The 16,528-nt window shown below is 42.2% G+C and overlaps 1 protein-coding gene across 1 annotated transcript in view; it reads left to right on the top strand.

The window, feature by feature from the left end:
* The window catches only part of VPS53 (VPS53 subunit of GARP complex), a 134,835-nt gene that overhangs the window by 67,247 nt on the left and 51,060 nt on the right, over positions 1-16,528 (top strand). Inside the window, exons 8-11 of the mRNA XM_051992209.1 lie at positions 2,928-3,006; positions 7,152-7,295; positions 7,606-7,748; positions 10,727-10,868. Coding sequence (XP_051848169.1) covers positions 2,928-3,006; positions 7,152-7,295; positions 7,606-7,748; positions 10,727-10,868 — 508 coding nt within the window. The remainder of the gene's footprint in view (positions 1-2,927; positions 3,007-7,151; positions 7,296-7,605; positions 7,749-10,726; positions 10,869-16,528) is intronic.

Raw genomic sequence — 16,528 nt, 5'->3', positions numbered from 1 at the left:
TTGGAAAAAATAAAAGTAGTTTTATGGATGCCTTTTGTTTTTACGTCACATTCATAATCATAATCATAATAATTAACATTTTTGTAGTACTTAGTATATGCCAAGTACTAAGTGTTTTACAGTTATATTCTTATTTGAGCTTCAGAACAACCCTGGGAGGTGGGCACTATCATTGCTTCCATTTTATAGAAGAAGAAACTGAGGCAAACAAGGGTTAAGCAGCTTTCCAGGGTCAAACAGTTACTAAGTGTGAGAAGTCAGATTTAAACTTGTTTCCCTGAATTCATATACCACTTAAATATCTGATCATCCCATTCATTTCCAAATACTTCCCTACCCTTTCTAACTTCAGCTCATGGGTCATCCCTAGTAAGGAAGATTTTTTAAAAAGTGGCTCAGCAAAACTAACTTGGTGGGGTTTTTTTAATGACCTTGTTTTCCATCACAGTATGATCTCCTGGTTCTTTGTAAATAATTATTCACTCAGATGTCTTAATCATAAAGGCATATGCTCAAGAAAGATTGTGGTCTGGTGAAATCCTGGGTTTACAATCAGGAAGGCTTGGGTTCAAAGTCCTGCTCTGGCATTTACTAGCTTTGTGATTACTGGCAAGTCACTTACCATTCCTCACCTTGGTTTCCTCATCTGTTAAATAAGGGGGTTGGAAAAGATGGTCTCTAGGATCTCATCTAACTCTTAAGTCTATGATCCTGTAAATAATGCACACATATACTTGTAGATGTCTTTCTCATCATTTTTCAAAAAAACTAGTTTTATTTAGTTGAGGATTCTGTTTTTAGTTTCTGAGTTAGAAAGAGAAAGGGTATCTGACCTTCCTACCCCAAGCCCTGCCCTAAAGATATTTGGGGACTTTAGTCTTCAGGTCCCAGGACTGAATTCACCAACTTCTTCAAGCCTTATGATTTCTATTTTCTGTCAGACTCAGCTACACACAGGGCTATCCTTGGTTTCACCATTACTTAACCACAAGCTCCTGTCGTTCCACGTAGCCCTAGGTCTTCTTCCTTCAAAGACAATTTGTGTTCACCTCGACCTCCAGTAGCTCCAGCCCTCCCTCCTCTCTTGGTCCCTTCACTTTTGCTCTGGATTCCCTTTCCTCCCTTCAGAATCTTCCCGTTATGCTTAACCATTTCATCTCCCCTCACACCCCTTGCTCCTTTCTCCAGTTACCACTCCTACTTTGCCAAACCCCATTCTTGGCTTAGCCCACCACCATCTGTCTTTTCTGCTCCTACATGTGTGCTGCTAAATTCTGTTGGAGGAAATAGCACAATTGTGCTGACTGGGTCCACTACAAATTTATATGAAAAATATCAACTTAGCCTTAATTGCTGTACAGCAATCTGTTTATTCTTTGCTATTTGATACTCTGTGGTACTCCCCATGAGGGTTGTTCTAAACTTTCTGCTTTCTTCAAGCATTTCCGCCTTTGCTTCAGACTTGCAGGAAGAGGTGGCCCCTTCGGCCAAGGCCGACCCCTGTCCGTGTGCTGCCCTTGATCCTACCCCCTCTTGCCCCTCTCCTTGGGAGCTTGCCCTCTCAGTCTCTCACATTCTATCTCTTCCCCCCATCTGCCTCTGTTTCTCTCTCTACTTGTCCCTCAAGTATCTCAAACTCACCATGTCCTAAATGGAACTTATTTTCCTTAAATCCTCTTCTTTTTTTCCTCCACATTTCTGCTGCCGGCCCTGCCCTCCTTCCACGCCTCAGGCCCACCACCTAATGCTGTCTCACCTCTTCCCTCTCCCTCACTGCACAAAAAGCAAGTCATTGTTGGATCTTGCTGGTCCTGGCTCCACATTTCCTGTACCACTCCTTTCTCCAGACTTCCACAAGTGCCCTGCTAGTCCAGGCCCTTATCACCTCATGACCACATTCTTACCCCAGGCTCTTCATTGGCGTCCCAGCTTCCAAGTACTTCTCTTGCTAGGTAAACTTCCACCCGGCTGTCTTGGAGAAGCCCAGGTCCTCTCTTATCCCTCCCATACTCCAGAAATCTTCCTCCTGCCTCAAAGATGTAGTCTGGACTCCCTCATGGGCATTTCCAGCCCCGTCCCCGCCAAGACATGCAGGATCTCAGTTCCGGCTATCTTCATTCCTAGGATGTGCTTCTCCCTCAGTCCTGCCTCTGTAGGAGTCTAGCTTCCTTCAGAGCTCTTACTCCGCCTGCCTTCTCCTGCAGGGAGTCTTTGCTGGTTTCCTTTGTTTGCTTCTCTCCTTCTTCCGTGATCTGTTTGTCACACTCTGTTGCCTGATCCAGTCGCCATGGTGGCTGGTTTGTGTGATGCCTTGGTCTGGAGACTCACTAGCTTGGAGCAGTTCTGTGGTATTTCCAGAAATGACTGTGATATAAACAGAGGAAGCCATCAACAGAATGTCCATTTTTCTGAGGTCTTTACGGCATCAGGTGGCTTTGGTTTATCATCATCTCCCCGGGATCTCATGTAGTGCCTCCAGTTAGCGGGTGCTTGCTAAATGCTTGTGGGCTTGATATGCTTCTGATCTTCCTGTAACTTTGAGGGTAAGAGGGCAGCAGCCAAGATATCCAGAATTCAGATCTGTCTTGGCATTGTTGCACTTTTATTTTTTCAAATTGACCTTTCTCGTTTGTTTTTTTGAGAATGCTACTAAAACTAGTTGGCATTTCCTGAAAACATCCCCTGCAAATAGTCCGAGGGGGCCTGACATCAGAATGGAGGCAGCTATGTTGGCGCAGGCCTGGCTCTGCCTCTCTCGAACAAGGCAGGTTCCCTCTCTGGGACTCGGTCTCCTCATTTGTAGAAATGGAGGGCGGCTAACAACCTCTGAAGAGCCCTCCACTTGTATGACTTCTTGTCTAATTCAACATGTAGATAATTGAGAGTTTGTCCATGATAAACCATGACATGTCTTCTTTCTCCCACAGAGTAAAGGCTGCCCAGACGGAGTTAGGACAGCAGATCCTGGCTGATTTTGAAGAAGCTTTTCCTTCCCAGGGTACCAAGGTAACTAACTTTGGGGTGTCTTCTTTCTGGGGTCACATCAAAACAAACTCAGACACTTTGTCCCTGTGCTTGCCAGCTTTGATTTTCTGGGTGCCTGATACTGGTCTGGATCCCTAAAATGTTCCTTTCTACCTAGAAGCCTGACATCTTTTTTGCTGGCATTTTGTCTGAATGGTAGTTAGTACATCCCTGATTCCTGTGATTGCTAACTGAAGAATTGCACTGGCACAGCCTGTTGTATGTCAAATCCTAATATCCTGGTTCCTCTTGAAATTCATTTTGTTCATGGTTCTATATTAAAAATAAAGCCATGAAAGATTCTCTTGAGGCTAAAATGTCTTTCGGAAAAGTCATCTATCTTTGATTATCCCCAAAGGAGGCAAAGACTCTGGGACAGAATGTCAGCAGTTTTAAGATAGCATGCAATGAGACACTGTCATAAACACAGCTTTTAGCAGCTGTCCGGCCAGAGAACTGTCTCTGGTAATGCATTTGTGTGTGTCCTGTATAAAAGAAGCTCCCAGTGTTCCAGTTGAGGGCCTCTTCCTTATTCTTTTCCTACAGCAGGCAACCCTAGTAGTGACTAATGATTTATTGTGGCGTTTTCTATTTTTTTCTTATTATTGCTTTATATATACAAAACATATTCATGGGTAATTTTTCAACATTGACCCTTGCAAAAACTTCTGTTCCAACTTTTCCCCTCCTTCCCCCTATCCCCTCCCCTAAATGGCAGGTAGTCTCATACATGTTAAATATGTTAAAGTATATGTTACATACATTGTATGTATACATATTTATACGGTTATCTTGTTGCACAAGAAAGATCGGATTTAGGAAGAAGGTGAAAATAACCTGAAAAGATAAAACAAAAATGCAAGCAAACAATAATAGAAAGAGTGGAAATGTTATGTTGTAGTCCATATGCATTTCTCTGGTGTAGCTGGTTCTGTTCATTACAGATCAATTGGAACTGATTTGGATCCTCTCATTGTTGAAGAGAGCCATGTCCATCAGAATTGCTCATTATGTAGTACTGTAGTTGAAATGTATAATAATCTCTTGATTCTGCTCATTTCATTTAGCATCAGTTCATGTATGTCTCTCCAAGCCTCTCTGTATTCATCCTGCTGGTCGTTTCTTATAGAACAATAATATTCCATAACATTCAGATACCATAATTTATTCAGCCATTCTCCAGTTGGTGGGCATCCCTTCAATTTCCAGTTTCTAGCCACTACAAAAAGGACTATATGACAGTTTCTTTTAAAGGGCCCTTTAAATTTCAGCAGATGGCATTATGGGTATTGGAGAGAGACCCCTTCAAGGGATAATCAGCTCCTATTTATCTGAGATATTTCTGGAGACCATTGTTCAGGCCAAAGTGAGAATAACATTGGCAATCAGACTTCCTCAGCACAGCATTGGTAACCCAGATTCATTTACTGAGCCAGGGAAAAGTTTCCTGGATCTGGTTTAATATTCCGTAACTGGAAACTCCCTAATCATATGCCTTTGTGCTCTATGGATGTAATTTAGGATGCAGGTGTGAGTTTTTGGCCTGGCTCTGAAGGATCAGAGTTACACCTTCTTTGGGCAACTGTTAAGCTTCTGAGTGTGCTGACATTCACCAGTGGAGAATTCCTTCCACATTGGCTTTGTACTTAGCTGGTGCTCTATTTTGGGGGCCACAGATGTACTCACTGATCAAAGCCGATTTGACTTGACGTTATCCCTGCTGGAGGGAAACTGTGTTATCCTCCTTGGATGAGTCAGTTACTTGAGAATGCTTGCCATGTTTGGTGAAAAGAAATGATTGAAATCCCTTGATTTTTATGCTCATCTTTCTATCCAATGGCTCTGTGGTCTAACCTGTGCCTGAAGCAATGGACAGTTCTGTCTTCCTTGCTTCTCTGAGCCACAGGCTTCAGAGGCCACCCATGAAGGCCAGTTTTGTTATTTGGAAGAACTTAGTCCTGACCCACTTTCCAGCTTTTTCCCAGATTCCACCAGCTTGTTGCATTGAGGGTGCTTTTCATGAACCTGCTCTATTTTTCTGCCCCTCTGTTGTTTTTCAAGTTTTGTTTTTGTTTTTTTTTTTTAAATAGTGTGCTGACTGGCCTTAAAGCACCTCTGGTGGAACTTGAGCCCTTTAGAAATGTGCACAGCCCAAATGCCACTTTTCCAAAGTTTGCCATTTCTCCCAAGTCTAGGAAGCCAGTGATGAAGTCAGAAGGCCGGCCTGCTGCCCATTGAACAGCAGACCTGATTTTGGATGAATGCATGATCTTGGGGCAGTTGTGCAGCCTTGCTGCTATAAGAGACTGCCTACCTGCGTGAAGGCGATTTTAACATTGGAAGCCAGATTCCAGTGTCCGGTTGAATATGAACTTACTGGGTTTAGAAAGGTCCTTTGGTCATTTGTGACTTAATTTCCAGTTTTGAAACGATAAATGACAACAATGAAAATAGTTGGCATTTATATTTAACAATATATTTAATGTTTATCAAATATTTTATCAAATATATTTTAAAGTTGATATTTATATAATATATAAAAATTTATGAGGCATTTTATAGCCCATTTTAGCCTAATGATAAGACACTCTTATGGGGTCATTCTCCCATTTAAAGATTAAAGAAGTGACATGGCATTCCCCATGGTCATAGTGCTCCTAAGTGTTAGAGCCAAATCAGGAACCTGGGGTTTTGGGACTGGTCTAGTGCTTCTTAGGCTGTTTCTCTAAATAGGGACATTCTACAAGAGAATAAATGTGATGGACTTTGCAAACCTTGAAGTGGTTCAGAGAGATCTGCTGGTCTAGTTAATATTTGTCAAGTATTCTGATGTCACTACCTAAATGGACAGAACCAGCAGGCCTAGAATGGCTGAATTGCAAATCCAAGACCGGGACTCGAGCCTCTGGACTTCAGGCTGATGCTTTTCCTTCCATCAACAACAAAGGCCTACTGACCTTTGTTTTCTCAGTGTTGGGCCAGAGTGACAGCTACAATGGACTGGGAGCTTGGCTTCAGTCACCCTACTCAGCCTTCTCTCAGGATGCATCTGCCCCCTTGGTAGTCTCTCTGTGACCCACTAAAAGCTAAGGGAGCCCAGAGGGAGAGTTACCATTAGCCAAACCAGCATCGTGGGTTGGCACCTCTCCCAAGTTTAGCATACTCCCATTCTTACCCCCCTCACCCTCAGGTGTGACCCAGAACTAGCAAATCCTAAAGGTTCTAGTCAAGAATGTGCTCAACCTCAACAAGACAGGCTTCCCTTGTGCTTTTCAGAATGTCGGACATCCCCTGGGTACCCTGGCCTTGTTTTCCCAGGCTTTTCCTCTCTGCTTCATAAAGCAACTTTTACGTTGGTGACAGAGAGAGAGAGAGAGAGAGAGAGAGAGAGAGAGAGAGAGAGAGAGACAGAGAGAGAGAGAGAGAGACACACACACATACACAGACAGACAGACAGAAAAAGAGAAGGAAAGAGAGGGAGATTTTTTTTCCCATTAAGGAACAGATAACCAAAAATACCCTTTCACCCCAGGAATAACCCAGTATCAGGGAAGTGGGAGAAACAATAACAGATAGATAGAAAAAGGAGAACACAGATTATACGATGATCAACTCTGATAGACTTGGCTCTTTTCAACAATGAGGTGATTCAAAGCAATTCCAATAAACTTGTGATGGAGAGAACCATCTTCATCCAGAGAGAGGACTGAATGTGGATTACAACTTAGTATTTTCACCTTTTTTGTTTTTGTTTGCTTGCTTTTTTCTTTCTCATGTTTTCTTTTATTTTTTTCCCTTTTGATTTGATTTTTCTTGCACAACATGCTAAATGTGGATATATGTTTAGAAGAGTTGCACATGTTTAACCTATATCTGATCACTTGCTGTCTATGGAAGGGGGAAATAAGGGAGGAAGGGAAAGAAATTTGAAACACAAGGTTTTGCGGAGGTGATGTTGAAAACTATCTGTACATGTATTTGAAAAAATAAATTACTGTTGGGGGGAAAAATAAGAAGGAGAAGCTGTCAAAGGGCAGGCAATTTTTAAAGCCTTCTAAAAAGGCTTTTTTTGTTTTGTTTTGCTTTGTCCTAACTATTGAACTATGAATTGTTGTTTGTCTTAACAGAGGCCTGGAGGCCCCAGCAATGTCTTGCGAGATGCATGTCTGGTTGCTAATGTATTGGACCCCAGGATCAAACAGGAAATCATCAAGAAGTTTATTAAGCAGCATCTCTCTGAATACCTGGTGCTCTTTCAAGAAAACCAGGATGTGAGTAGTGACCAGATTTATTCAGATGCCCCTTTTGGGTTTGATCAGATGATGACCAAGAGAACTTGTGTCTATTTGGTCAGTCCCTCTGAGCCTAGTCCTTCCTTAGCCTTCCTGACAGGTGATGTTGATCCGTGAATTACTAATATCTGAGATTGACAACATGAGGAGCATCTGCTGTTCTTTCCAAGACTCATCAGAGTGTTGGAGACAGACTGAGGGGTTGGCTCTGTTTTTTTTTTTTTTCTTTTTTTAAGCTGTCAATGTTGTCTGTGGGTACTAGGTGATTTTTGTTCCTCATCTTAACCAGGTTGCCTGGCTCGACAAAATTGACAGACGCTATGCCTGGATAAAACGCCAACTTGTAGACTATGAAGAGAAATATGGGCGCATGTTTCCACACGAATGGTACATGACCGAGAGGATTGCTGTAGAGTTTTGCCATGTCACCAGGTAAATCAATACAAGATGTGCCCTGAATCTGGTGCTTTGGGTTATGGGGCCTTAGAAAGAGTAACTTTCATGTCTGTCACTCTAGAGCAGCTTCAAGTACAGTTTGCTGTCTGTGAACACATCTAACCTGAACCCCATCTTTTGCCTCAGTCAGACAGATTCCCTTTCCCATGTACTCTTCGCTGGGAATCTTTGCTTAGGGGCAGAGTCTTAGCCATCTCTCAGCTGAGTTTCTCCCCTCTAATAGCTCTTGGTTCAAAAAGCATTTTTCTAAGAAACCTTCTTGGATTGACCCTGAATTATCTCACGCTCCAGGGGTTCTTAGGTCTCCATTGTTCCCAATCCTTGTTGTACAGATGCTATATTGTTAGATCTAAATCTGTGGCTCTTCTGGTTCAGAATTACTAGGAGGGTAAGTGAAGGAAAATAAGGAAGCTCCCTGAGGATCGGGATGCTGATTGGCTTAACCTCTGGTTTCCTCCATGATGCCCTTCTAGGCAGATCTTTGATCCCAAGTTGTTTTTGGCGGGTGATGCTAATAGCAGATACTCCATCATATATCTTCACTGCATTCGTTGGGAGAGCCTTCATCAGCACAATGAACAGGCCTCCTATATGCCAAGGACTACACTAAGTGCTGGGGATGTAGAGATTGGTGGAATGGTCCCTACCCTCAAGAAAGTCCCCCTCCTTCCCTCCCCCCCCCCCCGAGTAGATGGATCATCGCCAGGACAGTCTCCTACTGTGGAAGGACTGGAGCCCCTGAGAGTGATAAAGCTGAGAACAAATCTACCAGACTACTGGTCATCGTTGAATGGGTATTAGTAATAATTGAGTTATTTGGCTCAGAGCCTCCTGGTACATGTTCAGACACACAGAGTAAGTCAAGTATAAATAAAGTAAAAACCAGTAACTCCTTCATGAAATAAATCAAATGGCCATTCAAAAGTGAGCTCTTCCCTTCCCCCAAGACTTGCAGAGAGAGCTAAGGGACCAGGGATGCAGAAAGCTACTTTTGTAATGGCATATGTTGGCTGGATTTGCTGCTGTGATGGCTTCTCTTTTGTTCCTTATCATAATGTCTGTCTTTCTGAAAAGTGGTGGGAGGAGGAAGACAGTGGAGAATGAATGAATGAAGATGATGTGAAAAAGAAAATTAGTCAAAACTTATTAAAAACCAAGAGACTGGCTTCCCACACTATCCTAATGATGACCTAAATGCAACTGAATACTCCAGACCAACTCAGAGCAATTCCTGTCTTTCTTTGGATCAGGGCACAATTTGTCAAATGTTTTAAAAACCTTGCTGGAAAGCTTTTATAGAAAAGGGAAACTGGATTGGTTGTTGTGAGGAGCATTTCAGTGGATAAAGCCCTGGTCCTGGAGGTATGAGTTCAAATATTGACTTAAATACTTATTCACTGTGTGAGTCTGGGTAAGTTACTTATTTTCTCTGTGCCTTAGTTTCCTCAGCTGGAAAATGAGGGTAATGATACCACCTACTTTTTAGTTTGTGAGGATTAAATGACATTTTTAAAGCACTGAGCTCAGTGTCTGGCACATAGTAGGGACTTAATAAGTGTTTGTTTCCTTCCTTTTTTGAGAAACAATAAGCTACCATGAATTTAGATATCAGTACATAGTTAAAGTGGGTGTTAACTTCCCTCTCAAATTTTGATTCTCAGAGAAGCTGGAAGCTGCATTTCCTTCACCCATAGGCTGACTGACAAGCAGAGTCTCTGGGAAGCTAGAACTATGGCCTTGCCAACGAGGCCTTATAAACTTCCGGACCCCCTATTGTTCTTCAGTTAAAGCCACAGTTCCTGCCAAGTTTCAATTGTTAGCAACCTGGTGAAAGGCCCTCCCAGATTCGTGATTCCCAAATGAACTTCCAACCTCTTGGTGCTGAGTTTTGTCATTTAGCCTTCATGGGAAGGTGAAATCAGTTTAGCCCTTAGAAGTAGAACGATCAGAAAGCCCTGGGTCCTATTCCAACTTCCTCCAAGCCTGCCTTGTATGTGAGCTTGCCATCTGTGTGGCTGAGAGAGTTTCCACACTGGAAGTGCTGCACACAGATAAAACCACAAAACACATCTCTTCTTCCAGTGGACGTGGAGGCTACATAAACACATAGATGAATTATCTAACCTTTCATAGTGAATTTGCCATCCATGCCATTTTCATTTATCCCTTTGAGAGACAGCATTAAGGGAGTTGTTCTTAGTTCACTCTTATTGCCTTAGGAAAGCATGGGGTGCTACAGTGTTGTCAAATACAAATAGAAACAGGTCCCACAATAGATTAACATAAGAAAAACCTTAAATCAATCATATTTTATTTCTTTTTATTTTATAAACATTTTTGAGTTGTTAAATCTGCTTTAGAAGTTTGACAACACAGCCAGCCTCAAAGTTAGGAAACCCTGAATTCAAGCCTATCTTTCAACAAGTAATGACTTTGTTGCCCCAGACAAGTTGTTTATTAACCTCTCAATGCCCCAGGCTGGGAATTTCAGGAACTGTTGCAATCAGTATTGGTGCAAGGAATTTTCCTGGCCTGGGACATCCCTAGTGAGAGCACAAGTTTGAACAAACAACAGCAATAGAACATATTTATATCCAGAAAATGTAATGATTTTATAGACAGCACTTTTATTTTTAATAGGATGTGATTTTGTTATGATGTAGCAACTTGTGAAACTGTTGTCTGATTCATAATCCCTGACAGTTCTTAGTTTAATAATAGCGGAGGCAGAAAAGAGTAACTAACTTCAGAATGAGGGTGATTGCCTTTTTCCCCTAATTTTGTGCTGCTGGCTTCTTCAGTGCCTGCTTGCCAGAAGCCAGACTAAGACAGCGACTAGTCAGTGATGGGGGATTTCTGAATGTCCACGAAGGCCATTTGCCTTTTCTTTGCTGAAGTTAGCTCCTATCTTGCATGGGAGAGGCTGTTTTCATGTCGCTTTTTCTTTTTTCAAGGGTGGAGCTTGCCAAGATCATGCGTACCCGAGCCAAGGAGATAGAAGTGAAATTGCTTTTGTTTGCTATTCAGAGGACAACCAACTTCGAGGGACTAATGGCCAAGCGTTTTTCTGGCTGCACCCTGACGGACGGGGCCCCGGTAAGGAGTGGGTGGGGAGGGACTCCCTGCTGATAGATCCATGCAGCTTGACTTAAGGTTAAGAGGCCATTGAGTCTAACCATCTCATGTTTCAGCTGGGGAAATTGATAACCTGGAGTTTGTCAACAAATTCTTGTTATTGAGTATTATTGGTTCTTTACAGAGAATGGAGTTTTTCCCAGTGTGTCTCACAGTCATTTTGATTTAATCATCCTCCTCATTTTACAACCTAATGATTTTAGCAGCTTTAGGTGCTCTTAATATACAATTGCATATCTCTTTGACCTTTAACCACACACGGATCCAATTTTATTGAAGTTGATTAAAAATTATGAGTGCAATGCTAATTTGAAAATTTGTGTCAGTCACCAGTTTGCTTCAGGATGGCAGGTTGAACTGTCCTCTTGTAATATTTTAGACTTGGAAGTGACCATCAAGATTATGTAGTGAAGCTCATTTCATCTTGGAGGAATCGGACACCCACAAAGGTTAAGTGATTTTTGCAGTGTCCCACAAAGTAGCAAAGACAACACTAGAAGCTGCATTTCTTGCATCCCAGCCTCAGGCATTCTCCCTTACATCTCAAGACCTGGAAGAGCCCAGAGAGCTGCCATTTTGTGTAGGTGTTCAGGGAGGATTGGCATCTCTGGCATGAGGATTTGCTGAGCCCCTTTCAGGGTTGTTTTCACCTTTGGTGTCCACCTGTGACTACAAGAAGCTGTCGCGTGGGCAGTAGCCATGTCACAGTGAACCACCTTGGGAGACAGACTGAACCAGGCAGGGGGGACCAGTGGGCCCAGTCTGGGGAAGACTTCCCAGGCAGAATGGCTGGATATGCACAGCTTGTTCCCAAAGCCTTGAAGACGGCGGAAGCAGGTGCTGTGGAGCACTCAGACCTTGGTCAGTCATGGAAGCCCCCAGGCCACCCAGCGGGGCTGTCCCGTCGCTTTTGTCTTCTGTCTTATCTCCAGACTTCAGGGACTCCGCCAGAGGGAGCATCAACTTCATTCAGCTCTGTCTCCCCTGAATCTGATTTATGTGCAAGTCTAGACATCACCCGCACTATTTTTACCTACCTCAAAGTCCTGTAGTGACGGGCAAGTGACGAGCAGCAGGAATGGCTACCTGGGAACCGGAGTCACAGCCCCACACCCAGCCCAGGCCATAGGTCGTCTCCTCGCTGGATCGAAGCAGCAGTGGGATTTGGCATCCTGGTGTCTCAGCAGCCTTTGTGAAAGATCTCACTTTCTGATGGGAGAAAGGTGTCCCCAAAATTATGTTTCACCTAATCTAGCCCTGGCTGGTTTGCATGGCAGACAGGGATCCTACCCTGCAGTTGAAGTACAAAACTATGTACAAAGACTTTTGTGAATGTACCATTCTCCATTGGTACATGGAATGTGTGCACGCTTAGGGACAACATGAAACCCATGAGAGCTGAAAGACGAATAGCTCTTGTGGCAGGAGAACCCAGCAGTTATCACATTCAGATTGCTGCCCTGAGTAAAGCAAGGCTGGCAAATAAAGCCGGCCGACCGGAGTAGGAGCTGGAAACATTTTTCTGGAGTGGCAGCAGTGATGGGCATTGTTGTGGGAGTCAAACTAGTCTGATCAGCAAGCTTGTAAGCCTCCCCAAAGAGTGAACGGCGGCCTGCTCACAGTGGGATTGCACTTTCTGGAAAATGTCCTTCCTCCATCATCAGTGTACACTTCCACTGTGACAAACACTGCTGAGATCAAAGAACATTTTCTGAAGACCTGGAGATCCTCATCATCGCTGTGCCAAAAGCGGTCAAGTTTGTAATTGTGGGTGACTAATGCCAGAATAGGCACAGACTGGCAGACATGGCAGGAATAGAATTGGAAACAGCAATAGCAATGATCACTTACTGTTGAAGACCTGGGTGTCTCATGACCTTTTCATCACCCTCACAGCAAATATTGACATTTAAGGAAAAGAAACAGGCTGGATGGGAGAGCAGTGAAGGTGTTATGTGGCGGAGAGTACTGGACTGGTCACAGACATCCTTTTCGAATTAAATGTTCACATTTAACAAGAGCAGTGGCTCCAAGACAAGACAACAACCAGAAGACTTAATGTCGGCAGATTAGAGTGCTTTTTCCAGTGTGAACAATTTGTTGCTAAATTAGAGGGAAAGTTGAACCAACACAGAGTTGGCAACAGTGAAGCAGAAAAAGAATAGCCAGCTTTCAGAGATTTGGTATATGGCAGAGTACTTACTCATTGGGGCTAGAACATTAACAAACATCAAAATCAGTTTGATAAAAATAAGGGGGAAATTTAGAAGCTGCTAGAAAACTCTACAGGCTTACCGGCAAGATAGTAGGTCTGATTCTAAGAAGGCATCATTTAACTCCATCAAAAATAAAGTAAAAGTGAAGCTGAGAGAAAGAGACAGGATTCTTGGCTCAGTGAGAAGGCAGGTGAACTTCAGTCTTACACTCAAAGTAACGATCCCTTTATGATGCCCTGAAGTCTATTTATAAAGCAAAGACATATGGTGCATTTCAGTTATTCAGTGCTGTGGAAGCCACCCTGAGGACATGATCTTGGGAAGATGGACTGAACACTTCCGTGGTATTCCCAACAGACCATCATCATTTGATGCTGAAACCAGTGGGTGCATGCTTCAGATTGAAGTCAATCCCTCACTAACCAAAATTCCACCTGAAGAAGAGATTTTGATTGTCATTTGGCTCCTTTTGTTTGGCAAAGTACCTGGTGCTGATTTTGTTTCAGCTGAGAATTTACAAGGGAGTTCACAAAAGCTGACTGAAATTTTCCAGATTATATGGCAAGAGGAGATTATACCAGGAGTGCAAGAATGCCTCCATTATCCATCTCTATAATGGAAAAGGAAATAGATTGTCCTATGACAATGACAGGAGGATCGTTTTCTTTCTTTCTTTTTTTAAATTATTAATAAAGCTTTTTATTTACAAGTATATGCATGGGTAATTTTTCAGCATTGACCCTTGCAAAACCTTCTGTTCCAACTTTTCCCCTCCTTCCCTCCATCCCCTCCCCTAGATGGCAGGTTGACCAATACATGTTAAATATGTTAAAGTATATATTAAACACAATATATGTATACATATCCTTACAATTATTTTGCTGCACAAGAAAAATTGGACTTAGAAATAAGGTAAAAATAACTTGAGAAGAAAATCAAAAATGCAGCAGACAAAAACAGAATGACTGGAAATGCCATGTTGTGGTTCACACTCATTTCCCAGAGTTCTTTCTCTGGGTGTAGCTGGTTCTCTTCATTATTGAACAAATGGAACTGATTTGGTTCATCTCATTGTTGAAAAGAGCCACGACCATCAGAATTGATCATTGTATAGTATTTTTGTTGAAGTATATAATCATCTCCTGGTCCTGCTCATTTCACTCAGCATCAGTTCATGTAAGTCTCTCTAGGTCTTTTTGAAATCATCCTGCTGGTCATTTCTTACAGAACAATAATATTCCATAACATTCATATCCCACAACTTATTCAGCCATTCTCCAATCGATGGAAATCCACTCATTTTCCAGTTTCTGGCCACTACAAAGAGGGCTGCCACAAACACTTTTGCACATGTGGGTCCCTTTCCCTTCTTTAGTATCTCTTTGGGAAACAAGCCCAGTAGAAACACTGCTGGATCAAAGGGTATGCACAATTTGATAACTTTTTGAGCATAGTTCCAAACTGCTCTCTAGAATGATTGCATCTGTTCACAATTCCACCAACAACGTGTCAGTGTCCCAGTTTTCCCACATCCCCTCCAACATTCCGCATTATCTTTCCCTGTTATTCTAGCCAATCTGACAGGTGTGTAGTGGTATCTCAGAGTAGTCTTAATTTGCATTTCTCTGATTAATAATGATTTGGAGTAGAGGGTCTCTTTCTTAATCATTGCTGGCAAGATTTCTTGTTAGACTCCTCAATAGGTTGATCCTTCATCTGGGAGATGGCCAACCACCTGGGAGCCAGCGTGGTTCCAGAAAGAACAATCAATATGGTGTTTGTAGCTCCACAACTCCAGGAGAAATGACAAGAGAACAGAAGTGCTCATAGAAATCCCAATAGGCAAGTGCTCGTATGAGAGGTCAAAAGAAGTGATACAAGGAAACTCGAGGTCCCTTTGAAGAACTTTGGAGTTGATTGGTCTGATGGATGCCCAGGATTGCATCCTTGCATCAAAAAAGGCACTGTGCAGTATGTACAAAGCAGAATGTTCAAAAGAAACATGAGGTGTACAAATTTAGAGACATCTCCACTCCAAATGTTTTTGTGGACTATTTGTGCTTGACCTGTGCTAGAGCTTTCTAAGCTTATAATAGGCATTCTGGACCTTGACTCCATAATAGTGATGTCATTTTGGTTTTCTTTGAGCATGAAGATCAATCACATCATTCACGGATACTAAATTTAACAAAAAATAAAAATTAAAAAAAATTATTGAATTCAACCAAAAAAAAAAAAAATCTGCCATGAAGTTCAAATCAGACACTTTATTTTGGTCAATGAGGAACCTACTCAGTAAATAAATGAAGGAGGCATCCTGAGAAGTTAAATGATTTCTTGAAATATTGAAAGCAGACAGCCTATAGAATATTGGTGATCCTTTGCTTGGCCTGTAGCGTCCCATTGCTATTGGTTGGGAGCCTTTTCAGATTGAATTCAGATATCATATATGACTGTATATCCCTTGAGGGCAGGGAGAGTATTTTAAAAATAGCATTTTGCCCTCCCCTCCTCCCATATGTACATATAATATTATGTAATAGGAATAATAAAATTAACATAGTAAATTAATTCTGTAATTATTAATTAAGGAATATTGGGCTGATGAGGCACTGCTTGAACTCCTGATCATGTAGAGAGGGATTGAAAATAGTGTGTATATAGCAAATGTTTGGACTTGACTTAACTACACCCACATGCTCTATTAGGAACATGATAATTAGGTTACAGGTGAATGGAACTTTCAGCCTCCACTCTTAATCAAGTGATTTAAGAGAAAGGTTGTTTTAATTGGCTGCTAAGTAATTCTTAAAACCAAAAGAACTTTTCTCCTTTACTGCTGCTGAGCTTCCTTGGCTTTTCCTTCCTCTTGGTTAATATAGAGGCAGCTCTATATTTCCCTCCCTCCCTCTCTTTTTTTCCTTCTTTTCTCCCTCCCTTCTTTCTTTCCTCCCTTCCTTTCTTCCTCCTTTATTTCCAACTTCCCTTCTTTCCTTCTTCCTTCCTTCTCTTCCCTTCTTCCCTTCCTTTCCTCCTTCCCTCCCTTCTTTGCTTTTTTCTTACCTTTCTCCCTTTTTTTCCTCCCTTTCTTCCTCCTCCTTTACTCCTCTACACCTTCCCTCCTTTCTTTCCCTCTGAACTATCTTCATAGGCCAGTTCTCTGTCCAAAGGAATATAAATTTTGATTTCTGAAATCTCACCAAATATCTTGAGGTTTAGGAGATAGATTTCTTTTTAAGGACAGCTCTTATTAATTGGCCAGTAATAGGTCCCAGCCCAAGGCTCCTTTGATCATTGTTTGGGCTCTGCTTGTCCTGTATAAGTGTAAATTAGCAATTATTTCTGTTTTAGCCAGAAACCCTGAGGGTCCTCCCCTTTCATATTGCGATACACACACACACACAC

This window comes from Antechinus flavipes, chromosome 4 (genome assembly GCF_016432865.1).
Source record: "Antechinus flavipes isolate AdamAnt ecotype Samford, QLD, Australia chromosome 4, AdamAnt_v2, whole genome shotgun sequence".
NCBI lineage: Eukaryota > Metazoa > Chordata > Mammalia > Dasyuromorphia > Dasyuridae > Antechinus > Antechinus flavipes.
The sequence above is the reverse complement of the archived record's forward strand: the minus strand, read 5'-3'. Positions and strand labels throughout refer to the sequence as shown.